General features: G+C 49.0%; 1 protein-coding gene across 4 annotated transcripts in view; it reads left to right on the top strand.

The window, feature by feature from the left end:
- Nucleotides 1–20,572, top strand: part of ABCC1 (ATP binding cassette subfamily C member 1) — a 143,628-nt gene that overhangs the window by 57,932 nt on the left and 65,124 nt on the right. For 3 of the 4 annotated variants that reach the window (XR_004682327.1, XR_004682326.1, XM_035022348.1), the window contains exons 6-12: nucleotides 1,184–1,245; nucleotides 2,484–2,615; nucleotides 11,532–11,762; nucleotides 12,388–12,565; nucleotides 14,159–14,320; nucleotides 18,340–18,432; nucleotides 20,040–20,243. Coding sequence is in view for 2 of the 4 variants with exons in the window: in XM_035022348.1 (XP_034878239.1) it covers nucleotides 1,184–1,245; nucleotides 2,484–2,615; nucleotides 11,532–11,762; nucleotides 12,388–12,565; nucleotides 14,159–14,320; nucleotides 18,340–18,432; nucleotides 20,040–20,243 (1,062 nt within the window). In the remaining 2 variants the exon portion in view is untranslated. Of the gene's footprint in view, nucleotides 1–1,183; nucleotides 1,246–2,483; nucleotides 2,616–11,531; nucleotides 11,763–12,387; nucleotides 12,566–14,158; nucleotides 14,321–18,339; nucleotides 18,433–20,039; nucleotides 20,244–20,572 lie in introns of those variants that run through there. The other variant, XM_035022349.1, reaches the window with a different exon arrangement.

Below are 20,572 nucleotides of genomic sequence, written 5' to 3' on the forward strand. Positions count from 1 at the left end.
GATTTCCCTTTGCCCTTGGGATGAAGACCAGAATCCCTTATATGGCCTCCAGTGAGGACTGCTCAGCCCCTTCTTGGTTCCCAGTGTAGGTTATTCTCCCTTCTGCCACAGGACCTTTGCATGCATGCTCTCGCTGCTGAGACTGCCTTGCTCCTCCCCTTTCCTTGTTATCCTTTAGTCAGTTTTCAGACCCCAGCTCAGGCACTCCTTCTCTGACCTTTGTCAGCTGGATCAGACTCCATCCGCTTATTGGCTCTCTTGCTGTGATCTCACTAAGATACCGTGACCTCACTGGTATACTGACCTAACTTCAGGGGACGATCCTCATCGCAGTTGTGGTTTTGTGTTTGCTCACAGGACCATTTGATTAATGTCTCTTTCTGAACCCTGTTAGGGGCTCCCAGTCTGTGTCCACTGCTTCTAGCTGGGGGAGCCTGGCAAGGTCATTCTGGTCCCTCTGCTCGTCTGTTTCTTTAGCTCCAAAGTGAGGATGATGCTTTTAACTACTTCTTGGGTGGTCTCATTAAACGAGATGATTTGTGTAAAGCACTTACAACAGAGCTAGCTAGTAGAGAAGTTAGCAGGTGTTACTATTACTCCAGGACACTTCCGCCTTCCTGAAGGTGGGGATTGTGTTTGCTCAGATTTATATACATGGTGCTGGGCACGTAGCAGGTGCTCAGAAAATATTTGTTGAATGAATGAGTGAAACAGAAATAATAGTAATTACCACCCTCGTAAGGTTCTGTGAGGATACAGGATAATGCTAGCATTTTGTAGAGTGCCTGGCACATAGTTGGTGCTCAGACAGTATGTGTTGAATGAATGCAATCAGTGAATGAATGGGGTAACATGGGGGGATATGGGCTGCACCACACTCCCCGGGTTGCTGTGGGAATGAATATAATGCAGGGTGGGTAAGTGGCACGCTATACCACTTTCGCACATAGTAGACAGGAAATATTTCCTGGATGAAACTGGGGAGCTGCCATTTGTTTCTTGGGAGGTTCTTGGGGATCAGGAGAGAAACCCTTCTGGGGTGAGTCATCGGCGTGTGGTGGCTGCTGGTCCTTTGGAGGGTAAGACCGCTCTGCTCAGCTGTTTGTTGCCGAGCGCCGGCCTAGATGAGAAGTTTAATCAATCATTTCCTGTTTGCTCCCACCCTCTGTGTTCTCTCCACCAGAATCCCTGCCCGGAATCCAGTGCCTCCTTCCTTTCCAGAGTCACCTTCTGGTGGATCACAGGGTAAGGCCAGGCCGGTGCCTCGGGCCCGCTGTCCCTCTGTCACCCCTCACCCGTGTGCTGAGCGTGGCTGCCCTGGGCCCGGGGCTCAGACACCGACCCTGTGCACGGCTTCACCCGGGGCACTTAGAAACCGTGCGCTCTTGGTTTTTGGATTTGGGTTTTTTGTTTGTTTGTTTGTTTTTGACATCAGGTGTAATTACGGTTGTTGGCATTGTTTCAGAGAAATGAAATTGCCATTAGAAAAATAATACCCGTGACCCATAAGAAATGTGGGTAAGAGAAACATGCATAGATCCACAATCAAAAACACCTGAGGCAACCCTCACTTTAAGCTCGCTTCTTGTCCGTTTTGCCTGCACATTTCTTTCTGCACATGGTCAGCATCTTACCCAGGATTATATAAATCCTTTTCCCCCCCATAAACACAGTTCCTTGTCTTTATAAACTTTGCGCAGACATCTTTTTTTTTTTTTTTAATTAAATATTGTTCAAATTAACAGTTAAGGAATATCTCTGGGACAGTTGGGGTAGTTTGAGTGTGGTCCACAGGTCATGTCATCCTTGCTCCTATTTCTGATTTTGATGAATCGCTCTCTGGCTTCTGTGAAAGCATGCCCCTTTTTTAGGGGGATTCACACTAACATTGAGGGGTGCAGGTGTGTCAAGTCTACAGCCTGCTCTGAAGCGGTTCAGAAAAAAAGTCTATGTGTGTATGTTGATAGTTAGAGACAGAGAATAGTACAGCAGATGTGGCAAAATGTTAGCAGCGGTGAGCTGGGGGAGGTAGGAATTCTTTGTGCAATGCATGTGATTTTTCTGTACGTTTGGTATTATTTCAAAACAACAAGTTAAAATGATAGGTTTACTCTCTATTACGAAAGTGTCCAAACACGTAGAAAGACTAGTCTGATCAAGCTTAATGAACTTATCACTCAGATTTGACAATGATTAATGCTTTGCCCCTGAGTCTTAAAAACAGTTTTTTTTTTTTTTTTTTTTAAAGTAAATGGGAGCCATTGTAAAAGCTGTATCCTGAATATTCTGTGTCTTTAAAAAATGAAGCTGTGCTTCCTGGGTGATGTAACAGAATTAGTGATGACGTAATGTGCCCAAATGTCCCATGCGTATTGCGATTTTCCCAAGTGCGTGCTGCCATCGTGGTGGTGGGTGTGGGCAGCGAGGGTTGTCGTCCTCTTCCTCCCGACTCTCATCGCCTCCCCCTGCTCTTTTGGCCCCAGGCTGATGGTCCGGGGCTACCGCCAGCCCCTGGAGAGCACTGACCTCTGGTCCCTGAATAAGGAGGACACATCAGAACAAGTTGTGCCCGTTTTGGTAAAGAACTGGAAGAAGGAGTGTGCCAAATCCAAAAGGTAAGTGTGAGCCTCTTGCCACAGGGGAGAGCCGGGCGCTCTCTAGGACCACGCGGTCACCCTTTCCTGCCACCAGGAAATGTGGCAGCGTCACCTCTTATTAGCTTCATGGTCCTGGGCGAGCTGCTTCGCTCTTCCCAGCCACGGTTGGCTCATCTGCGAGACCCAGGAAGAGTCTTCCATGTAGCTAAGGCAGTGGATAGACAAGAAGAGCAAAAGATGTGCAGCGAGAGGCTATTGATGCCGTTTGCTTGGGCCCTTGGCAAGTGCGTGCCTGGGGCGCGCGACCTCGCCCTGCCCAAGACAGCGCCACCTTGCCCGTCTCACGGAAAGTGTCTAGCATCCTGAGTTCTTGCTCTTCTCAGTGTTTTGGCTTCAACATACCAAGCCCATCACTTCAGCAAGTGTTCTGCCAAAGAATCCCCCACCAAGGGTGTTTTGACTGTGCTGGATTTAAAAATAAAATAGACTCTGGTTTTTAGGCAGAAAGTACAGAGAGTTCTGTGTACCCCCTTCCTCCACACGTGCATCGCCTCCTTCATTATCAGTGTCCCCCAGCAGAAAGGGACGTTTGTCAGAAGTGATGAACCTACGCTGATGCATTATGATCACCCCCGAGCCCATAGTTTGCATTATGGCTCACATTTGGTGTCCTGAATTTTATTTATGTATCTTTTTTTAAGATGTTTTATTTATTTATTTATTTATTAGAGTATGTGCACAAGCAGGGGGAGCCGCAGGCAGAGGGAGAAGCAGGCTCCCCGCGGAGCAGGGAGCCCGATGCGGGGCTCGGTCCCAAGACACTGGGATCATGACCTGAGCTGAAGGCAGACTCTTCACCGACAGCCACCCAGGCGCCCTGGTATCCTGTGTTGTAGACACTCCTCCCATTGTTAGCTGCGTGCCATCACGTGACGTCTGTCATCAGGTTGTTTTGGGAATTAGGCCGGGGCCTCCGCAGCACATACTTGATTTCATCAAATCTAAGACGTCCTCAGTTACATGAAACAGCGTTGTATTACGTGCTGGTAAGAAAGTAAAGTGGCTGTTACAGGAGGGTAGGTCATTGGACTTGGCGTGTGTCCTGTGTCCAGAGGAGGCAGTTGAGAACTTGTGAGTGACGTGGGGACAGTAGAGGGTGGTAGTAGGAGCAGAACCAAAAGTGGCTGTCATTACTCCTGCGGTTTTATGGGGTGGGCCTGTTGTTGACCTCTTAGCACTGGCTGCCAGTGGGGCCAGCCTGGTGTGTTGGATCTCCCACAGAGCAGTTGTCCTTCCAGGAGAAAAACCTTGGACTTGAGGTCCAGTTGCCAGAACACCCAGGTTATAGATCTTCGATCAGGCGTGGCTTGGGGGGTGGGAACTGGGGACATTCGTACTGTTGGCTACTAGAACACCAGCAGAGGCCCTTGTGATGCTGAGTTGGTGGCCCATTCGGGGTGGCCACAGACACAGGAGACGTTGTCTTAGGGGAGGCAGGTTGAGTGTAAGGCTCTGTAGGCGGGCATCGTGAGATGGGCGGTGTTCTGTGCACATAGAGCTCCACCTGAATCTTGTCCCCATGACCCAGTTGGAGGTTCTCAGGCAGAGGCGGCTCCCTGGTTCTATTCCCAGCCTGGCCGGTGGCATCCTTCTTGATGGGCAGGTTGCTGCAGATGGTGTGGGAGAGGTTGCCCCGGAGGCTCCACGGAAGGAGGACCAGGCTTGAACAAGAAGCCCTGTCTGTCCCTGGCCTGGCCCTTAACTGATTCATTCAGCAGATTTCATGTCTCCTGCTACTGTGTGGTCTATTCAGGCCCTCTGCGTTCAGAAACTGGCACCAAATAGGCTCCTTGTCGGGGGCCACCTTACATTCCATATAGGAGACAGACAGGACAGCAGTCGAACCTACGCTGACGGGGAAAGTTTTGGAGAGTGTTAGGTTTTAGGAGATTATAGCAGGGAGGTGGGACAGGAGTGGCTGAGGAAGCTGATAGAGAAGCTGTGGTTGGGGATGGCCTCTCAGAAGGTGACACTGGAGCAAAAGTTCGTATTGAAGGAGGTAGTGAGCCGCATGTGTAGGAAGGGCTTTATGGTTAGAGGGGACAGCTCATGCAAAGATCCTGAGGTAGAGGTGAGTCCAGCGTGCTTATGGAGAAGGCGGGGGTGGGGGGTGGGCAGCGTGGCCCGAGTGGAGTGTGTGAGGGGCAGAATGGAAGGAGGTAAGGTAGGAGAAGCATTTGCAGGGGTCTCATCGGCCATGCTAGTGAATTCAGGTTTGATCCTAAGTGCAGTGAGAAGTCAGAGGTGGGTTTTATGCAGGCCAGTGGCATGTCCTGAGTTTTGTTTTATAACCAGCGGGGCTGCCCTGGGGAAAGTGAGTGGGGGGCAGGGAGACCAGGGTGGGGGCCTTAGGGGCTGTCCCTCGGGTCCCTTAATGCCCCAGAGCCTCTGTTTTCTGCTCAGAGGGTTTTCTGACAATTCACTGAGATAAACATCATCTGAGAAGCCCTGTCATGGTCCTGGGTAAACCCTGGGCAGGTAATACCATACAAGTTGTGTTGATTCATCTGGATGCAGAACCAGGCTGGGCGTTCCCATCTTGCCTGGGAGGATGGGGTGAGCCCTAGCTCCTCAGGCTCCAACATGGGCCACCCCTAGGGGCACTGGCTCTCTCAATACCTCTGCCTTTAGGGGTTCTCACCTTGGGGGTTCACTGCCTTGGGTCACTGGCAGATGGGTCCTTCGCTCTGTCTCCAGAGTCACAAACCAGATCTGGCACCTGTAACTCCTGTGGACATGGTGGGCAAAGGGAAAGTCCTGTTTTCAGCTGGGATTTGTTGGTGTGACCCCTTGTGGCCAGGCCTCTTCACTTAGCTAGGGAACAGCCTGCAGGTGGGAGGGAGAACAAGAAGCCCTGTCTATCCCCGGCCTGGCCCTTAACTGATTCATTCAGCAGATTTCATGTTACCGAGGGGCCTGGGTGGGCCTTATGGGAGGGGGGGAGGGAGGGTGGATAGGTTTACCATCTTGATTTTGTGGGCAGTTTTACAGGTGTGTGTATCCATATAGGTCAAAACTCATCAATTCGTACATTCCCTATATGTGCAATTGAGCATACATCAGTTATACCTCAATAAGGCTCTGTGTGTGTGTGTGTGTGTCAGAAAACGTGCTTAAAGAAGGGGTGACTTTTTTTTTTTTTAAAGATTTTATTCATTTGACAGAACAAGCAGGGGGAGCTGCAGGGGGAGAGGGAGAAGCAGGCTCCCCACTGAGCAGGGAGCCCAATGGGGGGCTTCATCCCAGGACTCTGGGTTCATGACCTGAGCCAAAGGCAGATGCTTAACCGACTGAGCTACCCAGGCGCCCCCAGAGTGGCCATTTTTGCTTACTTGTCTCTCTTTTGTAAAGAAATGCAGACAGAAAATAAACAACACAAAGCGCCAGCATGCACGTGCTGAACGGTGGTTCTGAACCTTGCAGACTCACTGTTGCCTTGAATACAAAGATTTTCTGACATCAATACAGTTACTTTCAGATAATGTATCAATAAAAATAGCCCACCCATATAGCTAAAATTTTAAAAATTAACAAAATGCTCTCACTAGACTTCAAGGGAAAACGGAAACAAGGGATTTGTAATGAGACAACGTGTATTTCGGTGAGTAAATTCTCAGGCACGCGCTGGGAGAACAGAATGGAGAGTCGCTGCTTGTCCCAAAGTGGAGGGTTCCCCGTGACAGCTGCAAATCCCTCCAGATCTCCAGAACCATGGTCAGTCGCCCTCACAGAAGAGGTTTTGCATAGTTGTGGCCAATGCTTAGCAAAGTTCTGAACGAAATGCAGTCACCCCTTCATTTCAATAATAGTTGCATTCCTGAAAAAAATTCAAGATGTATTGAAGCTTGCAAGAACAACAAAATACACACTATGGATTTATGTCTGAAAACAGAGTTAGATTCCAGACCTGAGTAATTTCAGGCAGGTTTTTCAGCCTACACGGATTCTTGTTGAGCTCTTTTTTGGGGGACCGAAGTTCTGTAGGTCACAGAAGGTCTAGTATCTGGCTCAGTCTTGACAATCCGAGAATGTGGCATTTACAAAACAACCCCCTGGGCGCCTGGGTGGCTCAGTCGGTTAAGCGACTGCCTTCGGCTCAGGTCATGATCCTGGAGTCCCGGGATCGAGTCCCACATCGGGCTCCCTGCTCCGCAGGGAGTCTGCTTCTCCCTCTGACCCTCCTCCCTCTCATGCTCTCTGTCTCTCATTCTCTCTCTCTCAAATAAATAAATAAAATCTTTAAAAAAAAAAACAAAAACAACCCCCTTTGAGAAGCTCTGTTTTTGAGGAACAGAAAGCACTGAAAAAAACTTGAGAAAAGGGTAGGGTAGTGGGGGAAAGCTTGAGTCATTTGCATTCATAAGCAACACGTTTAAAATCCTGCCAGGGCTACCCAAGGGCTAGGGTGGGGTGGGAGGGGGACCCTTGCCACTCCCTCTGTGGTTCCAGAAACTATCATTCTGTATATCCTTAGCGCTAAGCAGAGTGAAAATATGCACCAAGTTTGTAAAATCCATTTTCTGCGATTGTAGGTCAAGTCTGCCCTTCCTTATTATATTGGATATTTATTATGGGTCAAAGACCATGATGCTCAGACGACATTCAGAAATGTAGAAATTTCAGTTGTGCTAAGACTTCTTTAAGTTTGAGATTTGGCCTTTCCTAAAGCCTTCATGACAAATGAGAGAGTCCTCAGTAGCGCCTTGCTGCTCTTTCATAGGTTCAAGCCTCCTGCAGTCTGCTCCCAGTCCTGTTCAGGTTACCCTGAGGTTCTCGCCTGTTCGAGAAAGGGCTGCCAAACCTCATTTCCAATCCTTAGCTCCAGGTCTTGTTCATCCTGTTCCCCCTGCCTGGAGCACCCTTTCCTTCTCCTGATTCTCTCATCCTGCAGGGCACTGCTTTGATGTCACCTCCTCTGGGAAAGCCCTCATGATAGCACCAGTAAGAGTCTGGTGAAGTCATGTTTGCTAATCCTTTCCTCCCATGAGGCTCTGTGATGGTAGGGCTCTGTCCAGAGTTTGACCCAGAACATGTGTTTAGTTCATTGGTGGACAAGTGACTGATGGGCATCTTTGCACACATTGGAATCTGATCTACTCAGAAAGGCTTCTTTCTCCCCAGCCTTCAGCTTACCTACCCTTTTCTGTTCCCTTGCTCTGGACAGTTTTCCCCTGACTCAGACTTTTTCCCTCCAACTTTCCTTTCCCCTCCCAGCCAGAGCTTACAGATGCCCGGCTTGCTTCCTCTCCCCTCCTGGAGCACTTCCCTCCTTTGTAGGCCTCTTGTTCATGGGATAGTTTTCTTTCTTGACTTGGCCTTAGCTGATCCTTCTCAACGTTCTTGACCTTGACCTTGTCCACCCAGGCCTGAGCTTTCCTCCTCTCTGCTTGCCCGAGACGTTCTCCCTGACCCTTTGGCACCTGTCTCTTGGCCACTGGAAACAGCCCTGGGTTACCAGCAGCCCACGCAGGCCCAGGGCCAGGTCTGGCTTAGGAAGTGGTACAGAGAATGGACGGGGCAGGCTGAGCTACTCCCTTCCTCTTCGCCTGGCCCTCTTTCTTCCTTGCCAAGGAGGTCTGTGTGTGCTAAAAGGAATTATACTAAAAATCCCAGTCAGAAAAGGGCAGCTTTAGGGCAGGTCATTAAAGGGAGTAGGGAAGATTGTGCACGGTGACATTGGCAATGTGGTTGGTGGAATAATGCACACACAAAGATGTCCATGTCTTGGTTCCTACAACCTTATATCGCAAAGGCAAAGGGCCTGATATGATCACTGGGTCCTTGTAAAAGGAGACAGGAGGTCAGGGGGGCAGGGAGTGCTCTGCAGCTGCAACTGGCTTTTAATTGGAGGGAAGGGGCCATAAGCCTGGGAATGTAGGAGGCTTCTAGAAGTTGGAAAAGACCAGGAAACAGATTAGAAGGAATGTAACCCTGTGGGCCCCCTTCAGATTTCTGACCCCCAAAACTTTGAGACAATAAATTTGTGTTGCTTTAAGCCACTGTTTGTGGTAATTTGTTACAGCACACATAGGAAGTTATACAACTTCACACAGAGTTTAGGTTTTTTTCTGGATGCAGCGGGAAGCCATGAGTTGAAGTAGGGGGATGGTGTGTTTTTAGGAAGGTCCCACGGGCTGCTGTGCAGGAGCTTGGCTGTCAGGGAACAAGAGTGGGAGGAAATGAGGGAGCAGGGAGGAGGCCCTGGTGGTGGTCATTTGCATGGGTCACAGGCTGTGGACATGGACAGAGTGGATGGACGCCCACACATGTCCTGGGTTGGGACAGATGGGACACACACCTGATCAACCCCGGAGCCTGGAGGAGATTCCCATATTTCTGGTCCTTTTCTAGGCTGGGGAGTGAGCTGAGGCAGATTGGAAGGCTGTGGTTGGCAAGAGAAAGTGTCAGGTGGTTTAAATAATCAAGTGTGTGGCGTCGACGTGACAAGGGAGAGCCTTCTGAAATTGAATGCTGTTCAATATACTTACGCCATGGAAGGATCCTGTAAATTGCTAATGTTTGGTTAGGTGAGGATGAAGCATGTGTTTTGGTGGTGGAGCCCACGTCCGGCCATTTGAAGATGTTGACTTTAATTTGGGAGACAAGAGCTAGGAGGTATGTCCGTTGTATAATCCATTACCTGAAACCTAGCAGCTGAAAATGACAGTGAACATTTACTCTCTCACATAGTTTCTCTGGGTCAGGGATCCAGCCTAGCATGGTGGTTCTGGCTCAGCACCTCCTAAAGTTGCACTCAGCATGTCAGCTGGGGCCGCATCATCTAAAGGCTCGACTGGGGCTGTAAGCCCTGCTTTCAGGTTGCACATGGCTAGTAAGTCAGGGTTGGCTCCTGGCAACATCTCATCATGGGGGCTCCTCTGGTATCATCCTCACATGGCTGTTGGCTTTGTCTAGAGGGAATGACCCAAGAGAGGGCAAGACAGAGCCACTGTGTTTTCTATGACCTAATCTTAGAAGTGGCACGCACTCCATTGTTTCTGCTATATCCTCGTCCGAGTGGGAGGGGACTGCGTAGGGGCCAGTGTGAGGGCTCCAGTTTCTCACATCCTTGCAGACACTTGTTATTATCTGCTTTTTGATGATAACACCTTGTGGGTGTGAAATAATACCTTACTGTGGTTTTGGTTTGTGTTTCCCTGATGACGAATGATGTCAAGCAACATTTCATGGCCATTTGCCTATCTTCTTTGCCCCTTTTTAAATTGGTCTTTTTTTTTCCTTATTGTGTGGTAAGAGTTTTTGACATGCTCTGGTTACAAGTCCCTTATCAGATATTTCATTTGCAAATATTTTCTCTCATTCTGTGGGTTGTCTTTTCACTTCCTGATTTTGTCTTTTGAAACACATTTTTTTATTTTGACAAAGTCCAGGTGATCTTATTTTTTCTTCTATTGCTTGTACTTTTGGTGACATATTTCAGAATCTTTTGTCAGATGCAAGGTCATGAAGATTTTTCACCTTTCCTTATTTATTTACTTGTTTATTTGGGAGAGAGCGAGAGTACGCATGCATGTGTGCAAGCTGGGGGAGGGGTAGAGGGAAAGAGAGAATCTCACGCAAACTCCCTGCTGAGCATGGAGCCTGACGTGGGGCTCAATCTCACAACCCCGAGATCATGAACTGAGCCGACATCAAGAGTTGAATGCTTAACCGACTGAGCCACCCAGGTGCCCCTCACTTGTTTCCTTCTAAGAATTTTGTAGTTGTAATTCTGTGTTTGGGTCTTTGACCCATTTTGAGTTAATTTTTGTATATGGAATGAAATAGGGTCCAACTTCATTGTCTGGTTTCTCAGCACCATTTGTTGAAAAGATTGTTCTTTTTTTTTTTAAATTTTTTAAAAGATTTTATTAGAGCGCATGAATAGGGGGGAGGGGCAGAGGGATAGGGAGAAGCTCCTGCTGAGCAAGGAGTCTGAGGTGGGACTCGATCCCAGGATCCTGGGGTCATGACCTGAAATGAAGGCAGATGCTTAACCAACTGAGCCACCCAGGCGCCCCAGAAAGATTATTTTCCCATTGAACGGTCTTGACACCCTTGTCAGAAATCAATCAGGTTTATTTCTGGTTCCATTGATTGTGTGTGTGTGTGTGTGTGTGTGCGCACGTGCGCACTTACCTTTCCTTATGCCTATCTTGATTATGGTTGTCAGAAAGTGTACATTCTCTAACTTTGATTTTCTTTTTATTTATTTATTTATTTTTTAAAGATTTTATTTATTTATTTGAGACAGAATGAGAGAGAGAGAGCTCATGAGAGGGGGGAGGGTCAGAGGGAGAAGCAGGCTCCCTGCCGAGCAGGGAGCCCGATGCGGGACTCGATCCAGGGACTCCAGGATCATGACCTGAGCCAAAGGCAGTCGCTTAACCAACTGAGCCACCCAGGCGCCCCTTGATTTTCTTTTTAAAGATTGTTTTTGCTGTCCTGGGTCCCTTGAGTTTCTGTATGAATTTTAGAATCAGCTTGTCATTTTCTATAAAAAAGTCAGCTGGGATTCTGAGAAGAGAGTGCATCGAATCTGTAGATCATTGTGGGCCTTGAGCCTTTCAATGCCCTTCATGAATATTAACCCATTTAATCTTCACAGCAGCCCTGTGAGCTGGATCCTACTTGTATCCCCGTTCAACAGGTGATGAACCTGGGCTGGTTAGGGAACCTGCCTGAAAGTCACACAGCTGGCCGGCCAAGGTCCCGAGTCTGTGCTCCTAAGTAGTGTGCTAAGCTGCCTCTCTGCAGTGACTGGTTTTCTTTGGCCGGCCTCCCCGAGGGGTGGGGTGCCCTGGGCCTCTCCCCGGGCCGGCTGGCCGAGTCTCCGGAAGACCCCACAACCACTCCACACTCTTTGTGTTCCAGGCAGCAGGCAAAGATGGCGTACTCCTCCAAGGACCCCGCCAAGCAGAAAGGGGGCTCGCAGGTGGATGTGAATGAGGAGGCTGAGGTTTTGATTGTCAAGTCCCCCCAGAAGGAGCGGGAGCCGTCTCTGTTCAAGGTGTTATACAAGACCTTCGGGCCCTACTTCCTCATGAGCTTCCTATTCAAGGCCCTCCACGACCTGATGATGTTTGCTGGCCCAGAGATCTTAAAGTAAGACCCTTTCCCTCTCAGCTGGGCAAGTCTTTGTGTCCTTGACCTTCCACTGGCAGTACTCCTAACCTCTGACTTCGGGTCACCCGGTGTGCCCCGCCATGGGCTTAAAGCCAAGCCTCTCTGTCTTCACGCGCTTTGCCTGATGTTTTGCTTTGATACCATCTGAACTCAGGCCACTTCGGTTGCAGGTAACAGAAACCAACTTCCCCTGAAGCCGAAGGAAGGAAGAGAGAGGAATGTCTAGGGAAACCAAGAACAAGAAAATGAGCCAGACTGCATCAAACTGCAGCCTGAAAACAGAAAGTCACAAAGGAGGTCCCCTCCGTCCTCCCTCTGTTTACCTCTCTCTTTTTGTCTCTTGGGGGCCACATGCTCCTTGTCTTTGCCTTCCTACCTTTGCCTCTCATTCTCTGATGAGCCAGAGCAGTCAGTACGAGAAGCCTAAGGCTCAGGCACCCTGCACGGTCCTATCACCCCCGTGGGCTTGTTTTTCCATGTATAAAATGGAAGGAATAACACCCCCCTCGCCTGGCTCGGAGAGAGTGGAAATGCGGAAATGGAAGGACTTGTTCCCTGCGCGTGTGCGTCAGGCTCCCGTCCTTCTGTCCTTGCTCCCTCACAGATTGCTCATCAACTTCGTGAACGATCAGAAGGCCCCGGACTGGCAGGGCTACTTCTACACTGCGCTGCTATTCGTCAGCGCCTGTCTCCAGACCCTCGTGCTGCACCAGTACTTCCACATCTGCTTCGTCAGCGGCATGAGGATCAAGACGGCCGTCATCGGCGCCGTCTACCGGAAGGTAGGGGGGGTCAACCGGAAGGCGGGTGGGGTCAACCGGAAGGCGGGTGTCGTCTACCGGAAGGCGGGTGTCGTCTACCGGAAGGTGGGTGGGGTCAACCGGAAGCTGGTGAGGGCCGGGCCTGATGCCCAGGGGCTCACGTTGACGTCTCACACTGTCGCCTCAGAAACTGGGGGGACTTGGCTAGGTCACTGTGGGGCCACCTTGAGGATTTCTTTTTTTTTTTTAAGATTTTATTTATTTATTTGAGAGAGAGAGAATGAGAGACAGAGAGCACGAGAGGGAAGAGGGCAGAGGGAGAAGCAGACCCCCCCGTTGAGCAGGGAGCCCGATGCGGGACTCGATCCCGGGGCTCCAGGATCATGACCTGAGCCGAAGGCAGTCGCTTAACCAACTGAGCCACCCAGGGGCCCACCTTGAGGATTTCAAGCCCAGCTTCTGAAGCAGTAGTGGGACGGTGACCCACATGGCCGTAGCTGGCAAGGATTGACCACCGGGCATGAGATCTTAGCAAAGCCGACGTGAAGCATCTCCTTGAGGCCTGTGTCAGCCGTGCGGAACTGAGTTTCTTAGGTGGCACTCGACTTGGGAAAATCCGGGTTCACATGGTCACTCTGCTGTTGATAACCCCGAGCTTGTTCTAACTCTCCATTGGAACTGAGCAGGTGGTCCTTTCCCTGGATAGTGGGAGTATTTAGCAGGCATTCGTGCACATCCAGCTCTATGGGAATTTCTGGGTCCCTTCAATTTCTTAGCTTCTGGGGAAGAGACACTGCTTGAGCTGATGGGTTGAGACGAGACTGCCTAGCAGATAGTGAGGACAGGTGAGCCAGTTCCTTGGTCCTCAGTCCTGTCTGTAAGTTGGACTCGCCTAGGGAACTTCAGCAACTCCCACTGCCCAGGCTGCACCGCAGACGGACAAAATCAGGATCTCTGAGGGTGGGACCTGGGCACCTTTATTTCTTAAGTTCCCTAGGTAATCGTGTGAAACCCGTGTTTGAGAACCAGGGCAATTTTATCCTTCCAGGGGATGTTTTTGGTTGTCCTAACTGGAGGTGGTGGCATCTAATGGGTAGAGGCTGGGGATGCTAGGGAGCACCCTGCAAGGCACAGGCCAGTCCCACAAAGATGTATCCAGCTTCAAATGTCAGTAATGCCAAGGTTGAGAAACCCTGACCTTGACCTTCCTGCTTGAGTGTGATCTGCGGACCAGCAGCATCCGTATTATGTGGGAGCATGTTAGAAAATGCATCGTCCCAGGCCCCACACCCCAGTCCTACCACATCTGAAATGACGCTGTAACAGATTTCCCCGGTGATGTGTGTGCACCCTAAAGTGTGTGAAGCCCTGGTTTAGGCGCCCTGGGGTCTCTTCCATATTGCAGAAGTCAGGATGAGACAGTGAGGGTCATTGATAAGAGCTGGGGCTTTGTGATGGGACATATGAGCTGGGAATGCAGATAAGGCAGCAAGGCAGGAGAAAAGAGAGTGGGCTTTCCGCTCTTGAGCTGTCTTCTTCCTCCACATGGGCCTGGAGGGAGGGCTCTTGCCTGCCACACTCACCGCCACACTTTCTCTCGCCATTGTCCTGCAGGCCTTGGTGATCACCAACTCAGCCAGAAAGTCCTCCACCGTCGGGGAGATTGTCAACCTCATGTCTGTGGACGCCCAGAGGTTCATGGACCTGGCCACGTACATTAACATGATCTGGTCGGCTCCTCTGCAAGTCATCCTTGCTCTCTACCTCCTGTGGCTGGTGTGTGTTTGACGTCGGTCCCGTCTCCAAGAGGGAGGGACCACCTCACGTGGGCAGTGGGGGTGAGGGAGTGGGTGTCGGTGATAAGAACCTCTGTAATTCACTGGGTTTATGTTTTCTTGACATCAATCACATTTTATTTTGTGGTCTGTTGGATAATTCCTGTTTCCTTGGTTGTTGGATTTATGCTTTTTTTGCTGGGATGATACTTGTTTGCATTTGTCCTTTTTTTGACAGTGTTTATAATTAACAACCTTATAACTTACACAGCATATTTCTCTCACCTTATCCTCTCAAACACCAGCCAGATTCCTTTATTCACTAGTCTCGAACTGTGTTGGTCAAGATTCTCTGAGCTGTAAGGGATAGAAATCCATTTTAAAATAGTCTAATAAGCAGAGTGCCTGGGGACTCAGTTGGTTAAGCATCTGCCTTCGGCTCAGGTCATGATCCCAGGGTCCTGGGATAGAGCCCTGCATCGGGCTCCCTGCTCAGCGGGGAGTCTGCTTCTTCCTCTGCCCCTCCCCACTGCTTGTGCTCTCACGTGTGCACAGACTTTCTCTCTCTGTCAAATAAATAAAATCTTAAAAAAAATAGTCTAAACAAGTAAAGGGAATTTTATGGGTGTATATAACTGCAGAGCACAGGGTATGGTTTCAGGCATGGATTTATCCAGGAGTTCACGCAGTGCTTTAAGGACTCAAGCTCACTCTTTCATCATTTCTTGGCCCTATTTGCCTCTGAAGTGACTTTATTCTCAATGGGATTTTCCTTGGTGGCTTCCATACCTTTGGGCTTTTATCCTCTTTCCTGAGAGCAGTGTCAGAGAAAAGAGAATATTGCATTCCTCATTTCCTCAGCCAGAGTCCCACGGAGCCCTTTGCTTGACCGGGCACAGTCCCAGTCACATCCCTGTACCAATCACTGTGAACCAGGAGGCAGAGTTCTCTGATTGGCCAGCCCAGGTCACACGCCCTCCCACATTGAAAGTGTGGAGTTGCGATTGACAGCCCCTCCACATGAGGAAGGGCAGTTCCCAAAGCAAAAAGTTGATGAGGTGCTCATGACCTAACACATGACTTATCCTTTGTCACCTTTGAGCCTTTGCCTGTGTCTTTCTTTCTGCCAGGAATTCCTTTCCCTTCTTCGCTAAGGATGAAGTCCTGCCCATCTTTAAAGGCTGTGACAACTGCCACATTCAAATTGCTTTTCCCTGTTGATTAGATGGATTTCTTCCTTTTTTAAATCCCAATAATATAGTATAGGAGCTCCTCTGACATTACTTTGTAGAATAGCTTTTTTGCTGCTCAGTAGAGCTGCCCCTCCTCTCCTGATAAGTGTGTTGGTTACTCATGGGCTTAGTTTCTTGATTTTTTGTTTTGTTTTGTTTCAAAGATTTTATGTATTTATTTGAGAGAGAGAGCGAGCATGAGCGGCGGGGGAGGGGCAGAGGGAGAGGGACAAGCAGACTCCCCGATGAGCAGGGAGCCAGATGCGGGACTGGATCCCTGGACCCCGGGATCATGACCCAAACCTAAGTTAAGACGCTTAACTGACTGAACCACCCAGGCGCCCCTTAGTGTCCTGTATTTGCCTTATTTTTTATTTCTCATGAGTGTAGTCCCAGCAGGGCCTGGTACTTAATAGGTACACAGCAAATTATCCATTAATTTGACTGTAGTTTACTTTTTTTTGTCTGTTTATACAGCAGAAGATGAGTGATTATAAATTGTTTCTAGAAATGAAACTTAGAAATAAATACCAGAATCTAAATGTATTTTGGGGCTGACATCCTGGGGTATCCACTTCCCCAGAAATTTCAGCCACGGGTGAAATATTTTTGGAACACTTCTTTTAGAATCGGCCTCCAGGGTTGATTTATGAACCATTAAGAACATTGTTTTGTTTTAGATGAGGGTTGCTGAGTGTATTACTGACCTTTGGAGTCAGATAGTTTTTTGTTGTTGGGGGGCTGTCCTGTGCACTGCAGGACGTTTAGCAGTGTCCCCGGTATATTCACACTGATATCAAGAACACAACCCCCACCCTCCCTCCCCCTGGCCAATTGTGACCCGGATGTCTCCAGACATTGCCTGATGACCCCGGGAGCAGTTCTTCCCTGTTTGGGAACCACTGGTTTGGATAGAAAATAGGATATCTCTGTGTGACCATCAAAACCACAGTATAGGATAGTGATAGTGGTGTGGGCTCAGCGATGAGACTGCCTGGGTTCAAATCTTGCCTCTTCCACTGATTAGGTTTGTGACCGTATCACTTAATGTCGCTAAGTCTCAGTGTGTCCTCATCAGCAAATTGGTGGTGGTAATGGTACTTCTCATCATAGGGATGTTGGGATGAAGGAGTGAAGCAGTGCAGGTTACGTTCATAGAACAGCACATGGTGTCGTATTTAAAGTATCTTTTAAATACTATTTGCTTTCAGAGTTCATTCTGAATGCTTTAAATTGTTGGTAGAAATTTCCTTCATTTTCCAAGGTGGATAAATCGTCACTGGGTGGAGATACTTCGCAGAAACCATTATGAGCAATGGCAGCATTTTTCGGGAGACTAGGACTGGTGCCCCTGTGGGTGATGACTTGGAAGAGATGAGCACTCCTGGTTTTCCAAATGCTTAAAGGGGGAGAAAAAAATCACATTACCCTATAGTTCCGTCCATGTGTATCCGCTGGGTACATGTCCTGGGCCAGTTTTTCAAGGTGTCTCTTTTTAGGTGTCAAAATTAAAAGATGGAGATCTGTATCTTATCTTGGCCTCTTAACCTCTCTTGGGTAGTTTTCTTATCTGCAGTTGGGATAATAGAACACTTCTACAACCTCTTATCTACAAATCCCCAAATGCAGAAGCTCTGGAAGTTTTCCTTAACTCACGTGGTGCCATAACCTGACCTGACCTGAACTAATGGGAAGTATTTATGATCTTGATTATCTTCTCAGTGTGAATACTCCTATTTTGGTGCTGAGAAATCAGTACCTTTGATGATGGAGTGCTGTGCTAGGGCCCCAGGGGGCATGTAAAGCAATATATGGCCACACCTCTGTCAGCAGTCCCAAAGACCACGCCTGGTTGATGAGTTGCTAGGAGGACTCATGGCTTTAATTTATGACAGCAGGAAAAGCAAAGGGTAAAGACACGGTGGGGAGGGATCAGGGGGAAGCAGGTACAGACTTCAAGAGTCCTCTCCCAATGGACTCATACAGGATGCACTTAATTCCCTAGCAACAAGTTCTGACAATGTGTGAAATGTTGTTAGCCAGGGAAGCTTGATAGAGACCCAAGGCCCAGGGTTTTTATTGGGGGTTGGTGACACAGGTAGCCTCTGCCTGGCACATACCAGACTTCTAGACTCCCAGAAGACAAAGGGGGGGTTCAGCATAAACCATATCATTTATACAAAGAGATGAGGCCCAATGAACCACTCCTGCCAGTTCTGAGAATGATGGGAGCCCTCCCTAAATCCAAGCTCCCAGATGCCAGCCAAGGGCCAAATTTGTAAGCAGGCCTTCAAACAAGATAAACTGTCAGGCTGGCTGTGTTAACTCTTTTCTATTCAATGCCTTATTACTTTTCTGAAGTTCTTTAAAAAAAAAAAAAATTATTTCAGAGAAAGAAAGCATGAGAGCAGGGCGAGGGGCAGAGGAAGAGGGAGACAAGCAGACTCCCTGCTGAGTGGGGAGCCCCACATGGGGCTCGATCCCAGGACCCCGAGATCATGACCTGAGCTGAAATCAAGAGTTGGAGGCTCAACTGACTGAGCCACCCAGGCGCCCCACCTTTCTAAAGTTCTAATTTCCGAAACTCACCTGGCCCCTTCGTGTTCTTAAAGGGGTTGTGGGACCCCAAGAGATGCTCACGAATAAATCCAAATATTCTTAACAGCCCGTCGCTGGGTAAGGGTGACACAGCTGCCATGAAGACGAGCAGCCAGGTCTGCAAGATCGGCTGGGGTGGCTCAGCCAGGGAAGCCCCCTGTTGAAGGCCTCTGTTCTCTTTCTTCCCTAGAACCTGGGCCCATCCGTCCTGGCCGGGGTGGCTGTGATGATCCTCATGGTTCCCCTCAATGCCGTGATGGCCATGAAGACCAAGACCTACCAGGTAAGGTGTCTGTTTCCGTAGGGCCCCAAACTGGGCTCTTGTCGGGGCCTTTCCATTTGGGTTTTAGCTAAGTTCTTTCTGCGCAGGCCCCGGAGGTTCTCCGCCCTCCATGCCTGTTGGAAATCCCTGAGGAGCTTTCCTAAATGCTGATACCTGGGCTCCATTTCTGGGATTCTGGTTCACTTCGTCTGGGCATCCGTTTTTAAAGCTTCCTGGGTGAGTCCGATGGACTGCCAAGGTTGAGAGTTCCTGAAAAAGCTAGACCTCCTAGGCCAGTGACCAAAAGCACATCTGTGAGCCTCTGAGAAATTCCTTATCTCCCACAGAATTCAGTCATTTATGTGTTTCCTATGCATTTTCGAGAGTTGAGTAAAAATTACTCCCTGACTTTTTTCACCTCTTACCTTTTGCTAGGCGCAGTGTCCAACTATTTTCAGAAGTGTTTTGTACTGTTTAAGTTTTTAAATAGCCAAGTACCAGAGCTCATGCCTTCTCCTCATAAAACATGTTCTGTTGATAGAAAAGAGTGTAGATTAAAAGGGGATATCCCCTTCCCTATCGTCTCCATGCCAGTGAGCATGCTGAAGCAGACCCTTTTAGAACTTTCTGTGTATTTATAGAGAGATCTGATTTTACAGTTAGGTTTGTTTCTTTGTGGTGTTACCACCATGTACATTTTTATACGCATGGGCCCATTTGGCAGCCTGGTCTTACCATTTGACACTATGTCTCAGGGATCTTTCCGTATAATCTGACTTCATGCTCTTGGACTGGCACCAAATAGTCCATAACGGAGCGGGGCCAGAGTTTATTTTTCTGCTCCCCTGTTGCTGGCTATTTATGATGTGCCTGTGGAATTGCAAATGAGAGCACTGAGCTGCACTGAGGATGCAGGAGGGGAGATGAGTCCCAGGGCGTGGGCCTCTTGGAATGAGGAGGCCTCAGCAGGTACAGGTGGGAGGAGGTTAGGCAGGGAAGGGCCCTGTCACCTTTCGTCCTCCTGATGCTATGTAGGCTTCCCTGAGTGGCTCACTTTTGAAACATCATCAGTCTCTGGCTTTGATCTGACGGGACTTAAAAAGCATCCTCATCCGTGACCAGGAATGACCAGAGCCCTCAGTGATAGGGTCTTGGGAGCACGAAGTAGCTAGATGTGTGTCCAATGCTTAGAAAAGTGCTCGGCATCTGGAAAGTGCTGGATGCTGTTTAACGGGCAGTATGGCTCAGTAAAGAAACTAAGAAAACGGAGCGGGGAAGAAAAAAAACAAAAAAATCCCCAGCATCGATACCTGTCTTGTGTTTGGATCAGTAGAGTAGGGTCCCTGCCCCCCTTCCCTGGACACCTGCAGGGTTGTTCTTGTTTCTGCTTCTCAAATCTAAATTTAATAGGGGTCTCCACGTCCCACTTCACGTGATCCAAAGCAGGTTTTTTCTCTTGGTAAAAGGGTCTCTGGTGCTCTCAAGGTCAATCTCAGGGATTTCAGGGTCGGCTTTCCCACCCTTTGGAAGGCCCCCCTTTCCAATGGGGATGCTGTGTGTGGGCCTGCTGCCAGGGCCAGAAGCAGGTCCCCCCCTCGCTGTGGTGTTGACTGCTCTTGTCTCTGAAGGTGGCACACATGAAGAGCAAAGACAATCGGATTAAGCTGATGAATGAGATTCTCAACGGGATCAAAGTGCTCAAGCTTTACGCCTGGGAACTGGCCTTCAAGGACAAGGTGCTGGCCATCAGGCAGGAGGAGCTGAAGGTGCTCAAGAAATCGGCCTACCTGGCGGCTGTGGGAACCTTCACTTGGGTCTGCACACCTTTCCTGGTGAGTGAAGCCACATTCACCCTGGCCTACCTCATTGGGGGTTTTGGTGTGTTTTCATACCTGAATATGTTCAAAAGGTCACAAGTTCAGCAAGGCCTTCTCTTTTGAAAAATGGCCACCCCCGCCCCCCACACTTTATTTTATTCACAGCACTTAGTAGCTCTCACAAGTAGCCAGTTCCAGGAACTGCTTGTTTATAGGTTCACAATGAGATAAGAAATTTGTTCCGGAAGGTTAAGCAGGTCCCTCTGCTTCCTTCGTGGAGAAAGTCTTGGTAAGAAAAACACACCAGCAGAACTAAACTATGCTCTTGGTGCCATAGTGGAGTG

Source organism: Mirounga leonina, unplaced genomic scaffold (genome assembly GCF_011800145.1).
Source record: "Mirounga leonina isolate KUSES-001 unplaced genomic scaffold, KU_Mleo_1.0 Mir_175, whole genome shotgun sequence".
Classification (NCBI taxonomy): domain Eukaryota; kingdom Metazoa; phylum Chordata; class Mammalia; order Carnivora; family Phocidae; genus Mirounga; species Mirounga leonina.